The sequence below is a fragment of the Elephantulus edwardii genome, unplaced genomic scaffold, assembly GCF_000299155.1.
Source record: "Elephantulus edwardii isolate Elephantulus edwardi_28Jun2011 unplaced genomic scaffold, EleEdw1.0 scaffold00026, whole genome shotgun sequence".
NCBI classification, from domain to species: Eukaryota; Metazoa; Chordata; class Mammalia; order Macroscelidea; family Macroscelididae; genus Elephantulus; species Elephantulus edwardii.
Genome location: NW_006399776.1, coordinates 20527271 through 20540165, shown reverse-complemented (window position 1 = coordinate 20540165; position 12895 = coordinate 20527271). Strand labels below are relative to the sequence as shown.

Here is a 12895-nt window from a genome sequence, read left to right as displayed (position 1 = left end):
AGAATAGTGCAACAATGAATGAGTGGAAGCCCAAAATCTCTGTAAATGTTTATGAAAATTAATAAAATATAATTATAGGAAAAAAAAAAAGATGCTCCTTGGAGACAAGGATGGTAAAATTTTATCTCCACATTTTGGCTATGTTGTCAGGAGGGACGAGTATTTGGAAGAAGACATAATGCTGGAAAATGTCATAGAAAGATAGAAAGACCTTCAATGAGGTGGATTGCCACAATTACTATAAAAATGGACTAGAGATATCAGAGATGATAAGGATGGTGCAAGATAGGGCAAGGCTCAGATCTGTTGTTCATAGGGATAGCCACTATGAGTTGAAGTAGACTCCAAGGTACCTAATAACAAGTTCCTAATACACTTGAGAAATGCAAATAGAAAAGTATATTCTCTTTTCCTCATTTCCCTACATAAATTTGAACCTGATAATTTGTTTACTCAAAGCGAAAATTAAGGATAGAAAGATCCAACAGGATTTATTTGATGTCCACAGTGAGGCTAGGAAGTGGGTAGTTATCTTTTTCCTGCACAGAAATATAAATTGTCTAGAATATAAACACTGTCTATATAACATCATACTCTTTGAAGCTATAGCAATTAGAGAATACCAGAAGAATGTCTACTTGTGTTTCATTGACTGTGAATAAGCATTTAACTGTGCAAATAATAATAAATTATTGCTACCATTGAGAAGAATGGGGAACCCAGAACACTTAACTATGCTCATACTAAACCTAGATCTTGACCAAGAAGCTATGGTCCAAAGACAGCCAAAGACTACTGCATTGTTAAAAAATCAGGAAAGGTGTGCATCAGGGTTGTATCCTTTTTCCATACTTTTTCAATGTGTTTGCTAAACAAATCATTTAAAAAGCTGGACTATATGATAAATGTGGCATCAAGATTGGAGGAAGTCCCATCAACAACTTGCAATATGCAGATGACACAACCTTGCATGCTGAAAGTGAGGAAGACTTGAAATGCTTGCTACAGGTCAAAGACCATCTCAACAGCAAGAAGAAAAAAATCCTTACCACTGGACTTATAAACAGCATGATAGCTACAGAAAAGACTGAAGTTGTCAACGATTTTATCTTCCTTAGATCCACAATCATCAACCTTGGCACCAGCAGTCAGAAAATCTATTGCATTGGGCCAGTCTGCTGTCAGGGAGCTCTCTAAATTATTAAGGAGCAATGATGTCAGTTTGAAGTCTAAGGTGCATTTGATTTAAGCCATGGTCTTTTTAATCACTTTCTATGCATCGGAGAATTGGACAATGAAAACGGATGTGAGAATTGATGCCTTTAAGCTGTGGTGTTGGTGAAGAGTACTGAATATCCCATAGACAGCTGAAAGAACAAACAGATAATGTATTTGAGAAGGTGCAGCCAGAATGCTCCTTGGAGGCAAAGGTAAAAAAAACCTGCATCTTATCCTTTGAGCATGTTGCTAGGAAAGGCTATTCCTTAGAGAAGGACATCATGCTTAGAAAGGTAGTGGGTTAACAAAAGAGAGGAAGACATGTCATCTCTCTCCCTCGAAACTGCTGTTGAATTCAAACCTCTAGAGAGGCGTGATCACAATTCCATATTGATTATGCCACCAGAGCTTCCAAATATATGTATCTTGGCAAAGCTCTCTACCTTTTTTGCTATGGATCTTGTATTCAGATCTCACCATCTGATCTCCAGTTTTGGGGACTTGTCAGTGGTCTGTCATCTTACTGACTGATCTCAGATTCGTTCATAAGTATACATAACCTGTGAGCAAGCAGCTTGCTATCTGACCTGCTAATCTTGGATGTGTCAGTACCTGCACCTACATCTTCATCAGTAGTATCTTCATGGCCTGAGAGTTGGAATAAACTCATAGTTTACCCATCAATGAGTTTTCAAAGGCTGTAAATCACACAGAAGGAGATTGCCCATCTTTATCCCACAGAGCAACGATAGATTCTAACGTCCTGCCTTTGGGTTGGCAGCACAACTCTCTATCTACTAGGCCACCAGAGCGCTCAGTCAGCTACACAGTCTGGGAAAGTCTTCAGCCTGACATCTGACCCACAGACTTGGGATTTGCCATTCTCTACAACTACATGAGGGAGCTCTGGTGGTTTAGTGGGGGGAAAATGCAGCATTGTTTTTGTGTCTCGAAGAATCTAGCCTAACACATAAAGCAAATTCTAGAGCAGGGGGAACCAACAAACTTAAAAAAGCTCACATGTCATTATGCTACTTTTAAAGAGCCTGAATGAGATGGATTGACACAGTAACTGGGGTAATAAGGGTAGGTGTGTCAGAGACAGTGAGATTGGCTCAGGATAGGACAGGGTTCAGAGCTATTTAGTGCATAGGGTCACTGTAAGTCACACCCAACTCAATAGCACATAACATCAATGACAACAACTCTTAACTAGGGAGCTCTGGTGGCCTAGTGGTAAGAAGCTGCACTGCAATCTCAAAGGCATGTGGTTTGAATCCACCAGCTGTTCTACAGGAGAAGGATGGGCAGTCTCCTCTTGTGTGATTCACTGCCTCTGAAAACGTACTGGAGGGTTAGCTATGGGTTGGTTATGACTCCATACAACCACTCTTACCTAATCATTTTCTAATTCTACACATAGCTGTGAACTTATTTAACAGTGTATCTTTAAAAGTCACATCTAAAAGTGAATGAACCTTGGCAACATTATGCTAATTGAAATCAGTCATAAAAGGATAAATACTATATGATTACACTTACATGATATATCTAGAATAGACAAGCATATAGAGTTCAATCTTTGGTGACCTAGTCATTAAGGAGTTTCACTACCAACTCAAACACAAGGAATTTGAAATCACCAACTACTCTGGGGGAAAGATGGACATCTCCTGTGAGACTTACAGCTTCTGAAAACTCACTGGAGGGACAACCATGAGTAGATGGCAATGAACTGAATTGAGTTGACAAAGATCAAAATGTATTAGTAGTTTTGAGATATGGATGTCAGAGATGTGGAAAGGAAGGCACACCAAGCTTCTGATTAAAGGGATGCACAAATTGAAGAATAGTGATAATTGAATAAAAGGATTTTATTTGATGTCACTAAACTGCAGGTAAAAATGGTTTAAATGGCAAATGTCTGCTACATATATTTACTACAATTCAAAATGTAAACAAAAAAAGCTACTTCTAGTCAACCATAAACTTAAACTACTAGCAGTCATTTTATCTTTTATGATCATAAATTATTGTTTCATATCCATCTTATTAGGGCATATAGTTATCTGACAAAGTCATAACTGCTTTTAGAAAACGTAATTATTCTCCTTTTATTTCCATCCCTTCATTCATTCACTTTAGATTAAGGGAGATCTCTTAACTCTTTTTCTCTCACAGGCAAAGGGCATCAAGATTGGTCTTCAGCAACCTAATTCAGCATCAGTGGGATCTTGTATTTAGGATACAACATTAACTATTTTAAACATCTGAGTGGAGTTCTTCTTGAAACACTCTGACATCAATAGGCCTCAATTGATGAAAGTTATACAAGTGTTAAGGTCTTTCATTCACAGAGTCGCTATGAGTCGTCTACGACTCAACAGCACTTAACAACAATGAGTGAGCTCTATAGGCCTTGTGGATAGAATATTCTTCAAAGTGGTATTAGCACTGCTCTGTCCATTTGCTGTAGAGAAGTAACTCTTGGTTGCTGTGATGTGTCAAATGTGATGATGTTTACCCATGGTGGACAGTGTTTGGTGGAGCTCTCCAATTAAAACAAGCTTGGAAGCAGGAGTGGCATCCACTTCTGAAATAGCTTGCCTCCATAAACTCTATGAACTTGGAGAAATGAAAGTTATACAAGTGTTCAAGTCTTTTGTTCATAGGGTCACTATGAATTGTCTACAACTCAATGGCACTTAACAACAACAACAACACAGGTCTTAATTAAGAGGTCTTGCTTGTTTTGACTGATAAGATCATCTCTCCAAGGGGTGATGTTTTGCCTTTTCACTTAAAGATTAGGGAAGAATTTGAGTTCTTACTGACTCATCCTTCTTCAGGGACATGAGAATTCTCTATCATTTAGGGATTTTTGTAATCTTATTTTAATGTCTAAAATGTTATGATCAGAGTTAATTATTGGTATAGTCCAAAAAGAAATATAAACATGCACATTCTGCTCCCCAAGAAGAATTGATAACAAGAGTATTTATGACACTCTGCAAAATCATTTGAGAATGTTGGGTGACCATGTGGGTGATAGAGCCTCTGCCTAGAAATTGTATTGAATTTTTTAAAAATAAGTTTTACTTTACTTCATTATTTTTTGTGTGTACCATCAAATCAGATCTGACTGGTACAGAAGGAGATTGTTCTCCTTCTCCAGCAGAGCATCTGGTGGATTTGAATGGTGCACCTCTGAGATTGCAGTGCAGCTTCTTGCCACTAGGCCACCAGAGCTCACCTAAGTTATATTGAATTTTTTACTTATTTTCCTTTAGAGGTCTAATCGCCACTTCCTGAGAGTTCTTCTAGAAGCAGTTCCTTCTACTTGAACTGCTCAAAGTTGCTGAGTACTTCTCCAGACCATCTCATTCTAGTTTCTATCCCTTAGTGTGATAAAAATTTTGAGTGCAGTGAGGTGGTATATTGCCACTTATCAGTAACTGATTTTTTTTAAACATTGTTTTGTTTTAAGGATGTGACCTAACATTGTAGCATCATTTACCAAACAGACTTATTCAGCACATAACAATAACAACAATTTAGCCAAGCTTTGATGGTGTAGTTTGGAATGTGTTGCACTGACTTATCATCATTCTTTGAGGACACTGGCATCCACTACAGTCTTAAAAAGATATTGGGGGAAAATGTGCAACAATTAAAGATTGGAAGCCCAAGTTCTTTATAAACTTTCATTAAAATATCAATTTTTAAAAAAAGATTTTGAGTCTCTGGCAGTTCAAATCCATCAGCCACTCCAAGGGAGAAAAATGATTTATAGCCTTGGAAATCAGAAAGAGGTCACTGTGAGTCAGAATCAAATCGACAGCGGTGAGTTTGAGTTTGAAGCCAGACAAATAAGTTCATTTTCTGTGCATAAAATATTTATTCTGGTTTCTTTATCTTTGCATATTACCCTCTTCTAACATTATACTCAAAAGTCCAAAACCTTTAATTCAGGGAGCCTTCTGCAACTGTTGTTGTAAGCTGCCACTGAGTAACCTATGACTCATAGGTACCCTATGAACAGCAGACCTCAAACTTGCCCTAACCTGTGCCATCCTCACCATGTCATCCTCACTCAAGCCCACTGCTAGTGTGTCAATCACAGCATCAGTCTATCTTGTTGAGGGGTCTTTACGCAAGGACTGGCCTCTCCTTGCAATATGCTTAAAGAATACAAAGTTTTACTACCCTTGCTTATAAGAACATTCTAGTTTCAGTTTCTCTGAGACATATTTGTTTGGTGTTTTTTTTTGCACTCCATGGGATATTCAGTACTCTAACACTACAAGTCAAAGATATCAATTCTTCTTCTGTCTTCTTTAGTCATTGTTCATATTTCAGATGCACAGCAAGTAATTAAGAAGACCATGGCTTGGATCAGGTGCACCTTGGTCTTAAAATTAAATCATTGCTCTTTAAAACTTTGGAGAGGTCCTTGATAGCAGATTTTTTCCCAGTGCAATATATCTTTTGATTTTTTGACTGCTAGGAGCTAGGGTGCTGATTGTGGATCCGGTTAAGATGAAATTTTTGGCAATGTCAATCTTTCTCAGTCACTTCTTGAGGTTGAGATGTAGTCCATATTCAAGGCTGTAGTCTTTGATTACCTGTAGTAAATATTTCAAATCTTCTTCACTTTCAGTAAGCAAAGTTATATCATCTGCATAATTCATGTTGTTATTGAGTTTTCCTCCAATCCTATTGCCATTTTGTTCTTCATATAGTCAAGCTTCTCAAATGGATTTGCTCAGCATATAGACTGAAGAAGTCTCGGTAAAGTATACAACCTTGATGCACACCTTTCCTTATTTTAAACCATGCACTGTTCTCTTGTTCTGTTTGGACAATATCTTTTTAATTCAGGTATAGGTTTTATATGAGCACAGTTAAATGTTTTGGTAGTCTCATTCTTCTCAATGTTATCTATAATTTATCATTATCCACAGAGTCAAATAAATGCCTTTGTTTCATTAATAAGACACAGATAAACATATTTCTCTCTGTTTTCAGCCAAGACCCAACTGACATAAGCAGTGATATCCTTGGTGTTATAATATCTTCCAAATTCAGCTTGAAGTTTTGGCAGTTCACTGTCCCTGTACTGTTGTAGCCATTTTAGGATAATCTTCAGCAATATTTTACTTGAGTGTTATAGTAATGACATTGTTCGATAATTTTCATAGCCTGTTGGATCACTTTTCTTGGAATGGAAATAAATATGGACGTCTTCCAGTTAGTTGGCCAGGTAGTTAGTTGTCTTCCAAATTTCATGGCATAGACTATTGAGCATATTAAGGGTTTCATCTATTTGCTGAAACGTGTCACTTAGTATTCTTTCTGTTCCTGGGGCCTTATTTTTTGCCAATACTTTTAGAGCAACTTGAACTTATGGTTTCATTATCATTGATTCTGAAATATTTCAGTATTGACCAATTCTTTTTTTTTTTTTGTTATAATGACTCTGTATTCCTTCCCTCTTCTTTTGGTCCTTCTTGCATTATTCAAGATTTTGCCCATAGAATCCTTCCTGAGGAACTAATAAGCAATTATTGACATTGTACTCTCTAGCTTTCCTAGGTTGCTTTTATTTTTTTATTCACATTGTTTTGTAAATATGATTTGTATTTTTTGTGTATATGGGATCTGTCTTCCCATACAGTCTGTAAGCTCATCCTTTTATTTTTGTAAAATTTCTGTCTCTCTACAATTCCTCCATAGCGCCTAGTGTAGTGCTATACTTATTAAGTGATCATTGAATTTGACTGACATAAAGAGAGCTCTGGTGGTGTTTGCAGGGAGCTGGGCTGTTCATTGAAAAGCCAACCTCGAACCTCTTTGGTGTTTCAAACCCATTAGCTCCTTCCTGGGATGGGCAGACCCCTTCCATGGGAACTACAGCTTTAGAAACCCCATGGAGTGGCAGGTGTATAAGTCCATTCTGGCTCAAAGGCAATGAGTTTGAGTTTTGAAACAGACTTATAACAGGTGTTTTTAGGCTCAGAAGAAACACAAGGTCTTAGAGCCATCTCTTTGATGATTGTTCCAATCTCTTCCATCTTCTTATACTCTAGGTTCTGCACTGCTCTTTTACTTCTTTTCTTTCATTCTTAAGTTCTTTGCCTCCATTCCATGAAACATCCAATAAGGCTGCATGTTTCTTAGAAGTCAAATAAGTGGGTGCTTACACAGCCATTATCTTTTTCAAGAGCATATTATAGTATTCTAATGAAACTTGTCTTTGATTCATTCAAGGTCTTCTGTGTCCTCCTGTCTTGATTCCTTATTCTGTTTCATAGCACTGAGGCTTCATGAATTTTTGTAATATTTTTGCTGTTGAAGAATTGTTTCATCATTAAATATATTCATGTATCCAAGCTGCTACCATCTCTATCTCTATCTCTATCTATCTGATTGTATCTAAAACATAATATTTTCTCCTCAGATAATTTAATCAGAATTATTGAGAGAAGCTTCCTTTAAATACCTATATCCAGTTTTATCATTCAAACCAACTTATAGTCTTCTACACTTAGGTATTTTGCAAACAGTAAAGGAGTCATGGGAATAGAAATATCTGAAGGAACTTCATGGTCTATGTTGATCAATGCTAATGTGAGTAAAGCATCTTTAAAGAAGTATTACAGAAAATGGATTATCCCCATATGAAGAATAGCAGTTATGAGATAATCTGGTGTTGGCTTTTGAAGGCTAACACTATTGGAAATCATACCTGCTACAGGAAAATATTATTCCAAGTAGCTACAATTGTTGGATCAGACACATTCTTTATCAATAATGCCTGCAATGAGTTCCTTTGATGGAAGGTCTATTTTGTATCAAATAACATGAGAATTTTCATTCTAGAAACTATGAATGATAAGATCACATTGACACAGTAAATGGGGTAATGGAGATAAGAGTGTTTGAGACCATGAGACTGACTCAGGATAGGGCAGGGTTCAGAACTGTTGTACATAGGGTCCCTATGAGCCACAGACAATTCAGTGACACATAACAACAGCAATAACAACATATATTCATTGTTTGTTGTTGTTATGTGCTGTCGAGTTGCTTGCGACTCACAGTACAACAGCCCTAAAACCTGCTCTATCCTGTGCCAACTCCATTGTCTCCGACACACCTAACCTCATTATTTCAGTCACTGTATCAATCCATGTCATCAATGGTCTCCTTCTCTTTCTCAGTCCCTCTGCCCTTCCAAGCATGATGTCCTTCTGCAAGAAATGGTTCCTCCTTGCAACAAGTCCAAAGTATGTCCGTCAAAGAATCAAGAATCTTTGCCTCTAAGGAATAGGCTGGCTTCACCCTCTCCAGGACAAACTTGTTTGTTCTTCTGGCAGTCCATGGTATATTCAGAACTCTCTTCCAGCACCACAGCTCAAAGGCATCAATTCATTTTCTATAATCTCTAGTCATTATCCAGTGCTTTGGAGCATAGCAATCAATTGCAAATACTATGTCCTGGATCAGATGCACCTAAGTCTCTAGACTGACTAAGTTGTGCCAACAAATCAGGACAACCACTTGGCCAACTGACTATATAGAGATCTATATTTGTTCCCATTCAAAAGAAAGGCAACCCAAAAGAGTGTGGAAATTATAGAACAATATCATTAATATGCACAAGCAAGATTCTGCTGAAAATTATAAAAAACCAAGCAGGACGTCAACAAAGAACAGCCAGATGTGCAGGCTGGATTTAGAAGAGTTCATGGTGCCAGGGATATTATAGCTAATGTTAGATGGATCTTGGCTGAAAGCAGTGAGTACCAGAGGAATGTCTATCTGTGTTTCATTGACTATACAAAGGCATTTGACTCTGTGGATCACAACAAACTGTGGTTGACTCTGAGAAGAGTGGGAATCCCAGAACATTTGATTGTACTCATGCAAAACCTGTATTTGGACCAGGAGGCAGTTGTCAGAACAGAGCAAGGAGACAATGCATGGTTAAAAAAAATAAAAATCATTACATTGTTGTAAATCCTAATGTTGTTATGTGCCATAGTGTTGCCTGTGACTCATAGTGATCTTGTGGACAAAAGCTCTGAACTCTGCTCTATCTTGAGCCAATTTCATTGTCTCTGACACATCTACTTTCACTACCCCAGTCACTGAGTCAATCCATCTCATGCTGTCCCTCTATCCTTCCAAGCATGATAGCCTTCTCCGAGGTCTGGTCTCTCCTTCTAACAAGTCAAATTTATGTGAGACAGAGCTTCAAAATACTTGCCTCCAAGGAGTAGCCTGTTTTCACCTTTTCCAGGATGGACCTGTTTGTTCTTCTAGCAGTCCATAGTATATTCAATACTCTTCTCCAGCACTATAACTCAAAGGCATTGATTCTTCTATCATCTTTAATCATTGTCCAGCTCTCTGATGCACAGCAAGTTACTGTGAAGACCATGGCCTGGATTAGGCCCACTTCAGACTCCAGATTGACACTGTTGCTCTTCAGTACTCTAGCGAGGTCCATGACAGAAGATTTTTCCCAATGCAATTTGCATTTTGATTTACTAGCTGCTGGTATCAAGAGTGTTGATTATGGACCTAAACAAGGTGAAGTTGTCAACAATATTAATCTCTTCACCATCTATCAGGATGCTCCCAATTGGCCCAGTGGTGAGGATCTTTGTTTTCTTGATGTTGAGTTTCAATCCATATTGAAGCCTGCAGTCCTTGGTACCAACAACAACAAAAAAGTCCTAATACTAAATTCAAATTTGCTGTAATGATAAATTTGACAGTAATGAGGGGAAAATTTTGTCCAATATTACAGAAGTATGTATTTGGCAAACTTCATCGTTTAATAAAAATAAATAATAATAAAATATTGAATCATATGTCTGAGCAGTTTTACTTTTGAGAAAATTCTTTGAACAGTCTGGAATAATTCTCTCATTTAACAAATTAAAAACAAAAAAAACCACTTCTCTCTGTAGAGATTTTTGACAAGAAAAACTGTCTTATTAAGTGCAAGAGAATTTCACTTGCAATGAAATAATTTCTTCAATTAAAATGCAGCTAATAGAAAATTACTTTCTCTAATGTTTCAAAGTTGCTGTTATGTGCTGTAGAGTCGGAACTGACCCTCTAGCAGGTTTTCAGAGTGTAAATCACATAAGAAGATTCTACCCATTTGTCTCCTGTAAAGTAGCTGGTGGATTTGAAATGGGTGCCTCTAGGTTGGCAGCAAAAATTCTTAACCACTAAGCCACCATAGCTCCCTAGTGTTTCTAGTTGCCTCTTGATATCCCTCCTCCTTACACATAATTTCTCATGTACTGCATCTATTATTAGCATTATATGAACTTGTAAGTGGTTCTAGTATAGTGATAAACTTGAAGTTATATTTTTATTTTTAAATTGAAATTCTTACCTGCTCTTTATTTCCAGTTGAGTCAAACCCTCTATACTTGACAAATTAAGAACACTGAAACTGCTTAGTCCTAACACTGGAAATTTTTCAAGAGAAGCATAAAATTTAGGAGCATCTAGAATAGATACATAACTTACTTTGATTATTCCTGAGGAATGAGGTGTCTAGAAAAAATTATTACAGGAACTGCAAATACCAAGAGTGATTTGAAGAAACAAGTTTGCTTTCATTTGGTAAAATTGCAAATTAATAAGAGGGTGAAAGTGATTGCTTGTAAAAATGACAGATTCTCCCCTATCATAATTTAGGGACAGCCTGACACTGTAAAGGAAAGCATCTTGGGGCTGTACCCTCGTCAGATAGAATACGGAAAGGTATTTTCTATTCATTAGATAATTCCTTTCCTCTCCCCGCCCCCAGTCCGATCCAAGATGGCTTCCTAAACCAGGTAGCTAAATGTTTTCGTTTAGAGCGCCCCCACTGGCCGGGGTCGAAAAAGTATGTCGGAAGGCCTGGACGTCTGTGAATTGAGCCGTCAGAAATGAACTGCCGCCAGATTTTATTTTCAATCAGGCATATCTGTGGTTGCCTACGTATCCTTCTCAGCCTTTTAGGACCTCCCACTCTCAAGAGACTTCCGGGATGACGCTCACACTACCCTGTTGGAAAAAGCCTGCCATCAGCCCTGCGATTGGCGAGCTGGAGCGCAAGTGGGCGGAGCCGAAGAGAATGGACTACTAGCGTGCTCGGTTGAGATCAGAGTTGGCCATGCTCCGCCGGAAAGCGCCTTGTTCTGCGAGAGGGTGAGTGGCAAGGCTGGGTGCAAAGGAAGCATCAGGAGTTGTGCAGGTAGGCTTGGTGTTCATTCCGACTTCTCTATGCTGCTTCAAGACGCCTTGCAAACACTAAAGTTCTAATAATTAATTTTAATAACTCATTATTCTTCTTCCGCCCCCGTCCCCCGCCCGTCCCCCAATAGTGAGGGATCAGGTGCTGGTGATGCTCTGGACTGAACCATTCTTCTTTGTGAGAGGCGGGGGGTGGGGGGGAGGGTGGTTGCGGGGCTGCAGGGCTCTAGTGAGGCCAGGCCGTGAGGGGCCCGCCCGGGCGGCTGTGGCGTATTTAGGGCTTGTCATTGCATTACTGGGCGTGGTGTAGATTTGAGACAGCTCCTTGTTCTCCTTTCTGCCTCAGAGGAGAGTAAACTCCCCGATTCCGTTTGGTTACTCCATACTGTGGATTCATAAGTGAGAGGTTAGGAATCCTCCCCGCCCCCTTTTTTATATTAAAAAAATATTAGAAAGGAGGAGAGAAGCATGGGATGAATGCGTTGTCATATCCTTGTTATACATACTTAGAGTTTCTGCAGGCCTTTTGGGAGTAAAGGGCAGGTTGCTGGAGTTTAGAGATGATGGAAGAGCAGAGCTCAAGCCTTGTATCTTCAGTGACTAATCTGCAAGAGAATGCTGGGTTTCTGTTGCATTATGTAAATTCTCAGAGGACCCCCCCCACCACCTCGGAGTGAATGCTGTTTCTTTATTTACCTGTCTCCAGTGTCACAGGGATTTTTCTGCTCGTTGCAACAGCTATACATGTGCAGCAGATCATGCCTTTTTAGGGGCAGGCCTGAAGTGATTAAGTTCGTCAAAGAAGACATGTATAATTTATATGTGTATATACACATATATGCATTTATATGTATGTAAATTTCCAGTCTCATTTCAGTGATTGAACGCAGCCTGTAGTCCAAGACTTTGAAACTCAATTATCTTTTTTTTTTTTTAAAGAGAGTAGGCATAGGGGAACATCTCAAGTACACAGCCAGAGGAATTGCATTATCTGTGTCTGCTGCAGGCTACCATCACACCAACATCCACAATCATTTAATCTCCTTGTTGCTTTGAGCCTGTCAACTCAGACTTACTGATTGAGTTATCCTTAGCCTCAACTGAGGTCCTAGATGATACCGAGCACTTTAGATACTAGAAGGTGCGTTTGTGATTTGGGTAGTGTCTATTGCTATTTAGTTAGTTATTTAGACAATGATGTCTGCTTATGAATTTCTTTTGCTTTGGTCATGAGATAGATTTTAGAACAAATTGCAATCAGCTTTGTAGAGCTAGAATGTGGGAAGCTCCTCATTGCAGATACTTTAGAATTAGCTGGTTTAAAAAAATTATTATTAAATTTTATTAGTTTTAGTGAACATTTACAGAGATTTTGGGTTTTCATTCATTCATTGTTGCCCTGTTTTCTCTA

At 38.4% G+C, this 12895-nt stretch overlaps 1 protein-coding gene across 1 annotated transcript in view; it reads right to left on the bottom strand.

Moving 5' to 3' along the window:
- The window catches only part of TOX4 (TOX high mobility group box family member 4), a 40017-nt gene extending 28515 nt beyond the window's left edge, over nt 1–11502 (bottom strand). The window contains exon 1 of the mRNA XM_006883291.1: nt 11375–11502. Coding sequence (XP_006883353.1) covers nt 11375–11502 — 128 coding nt within the window. The remainder of the gene's footprint in view (nt 1–11374) is intronic.
- Nucleotides 11503–12895: the final 1393 nt, after the last annotated feature.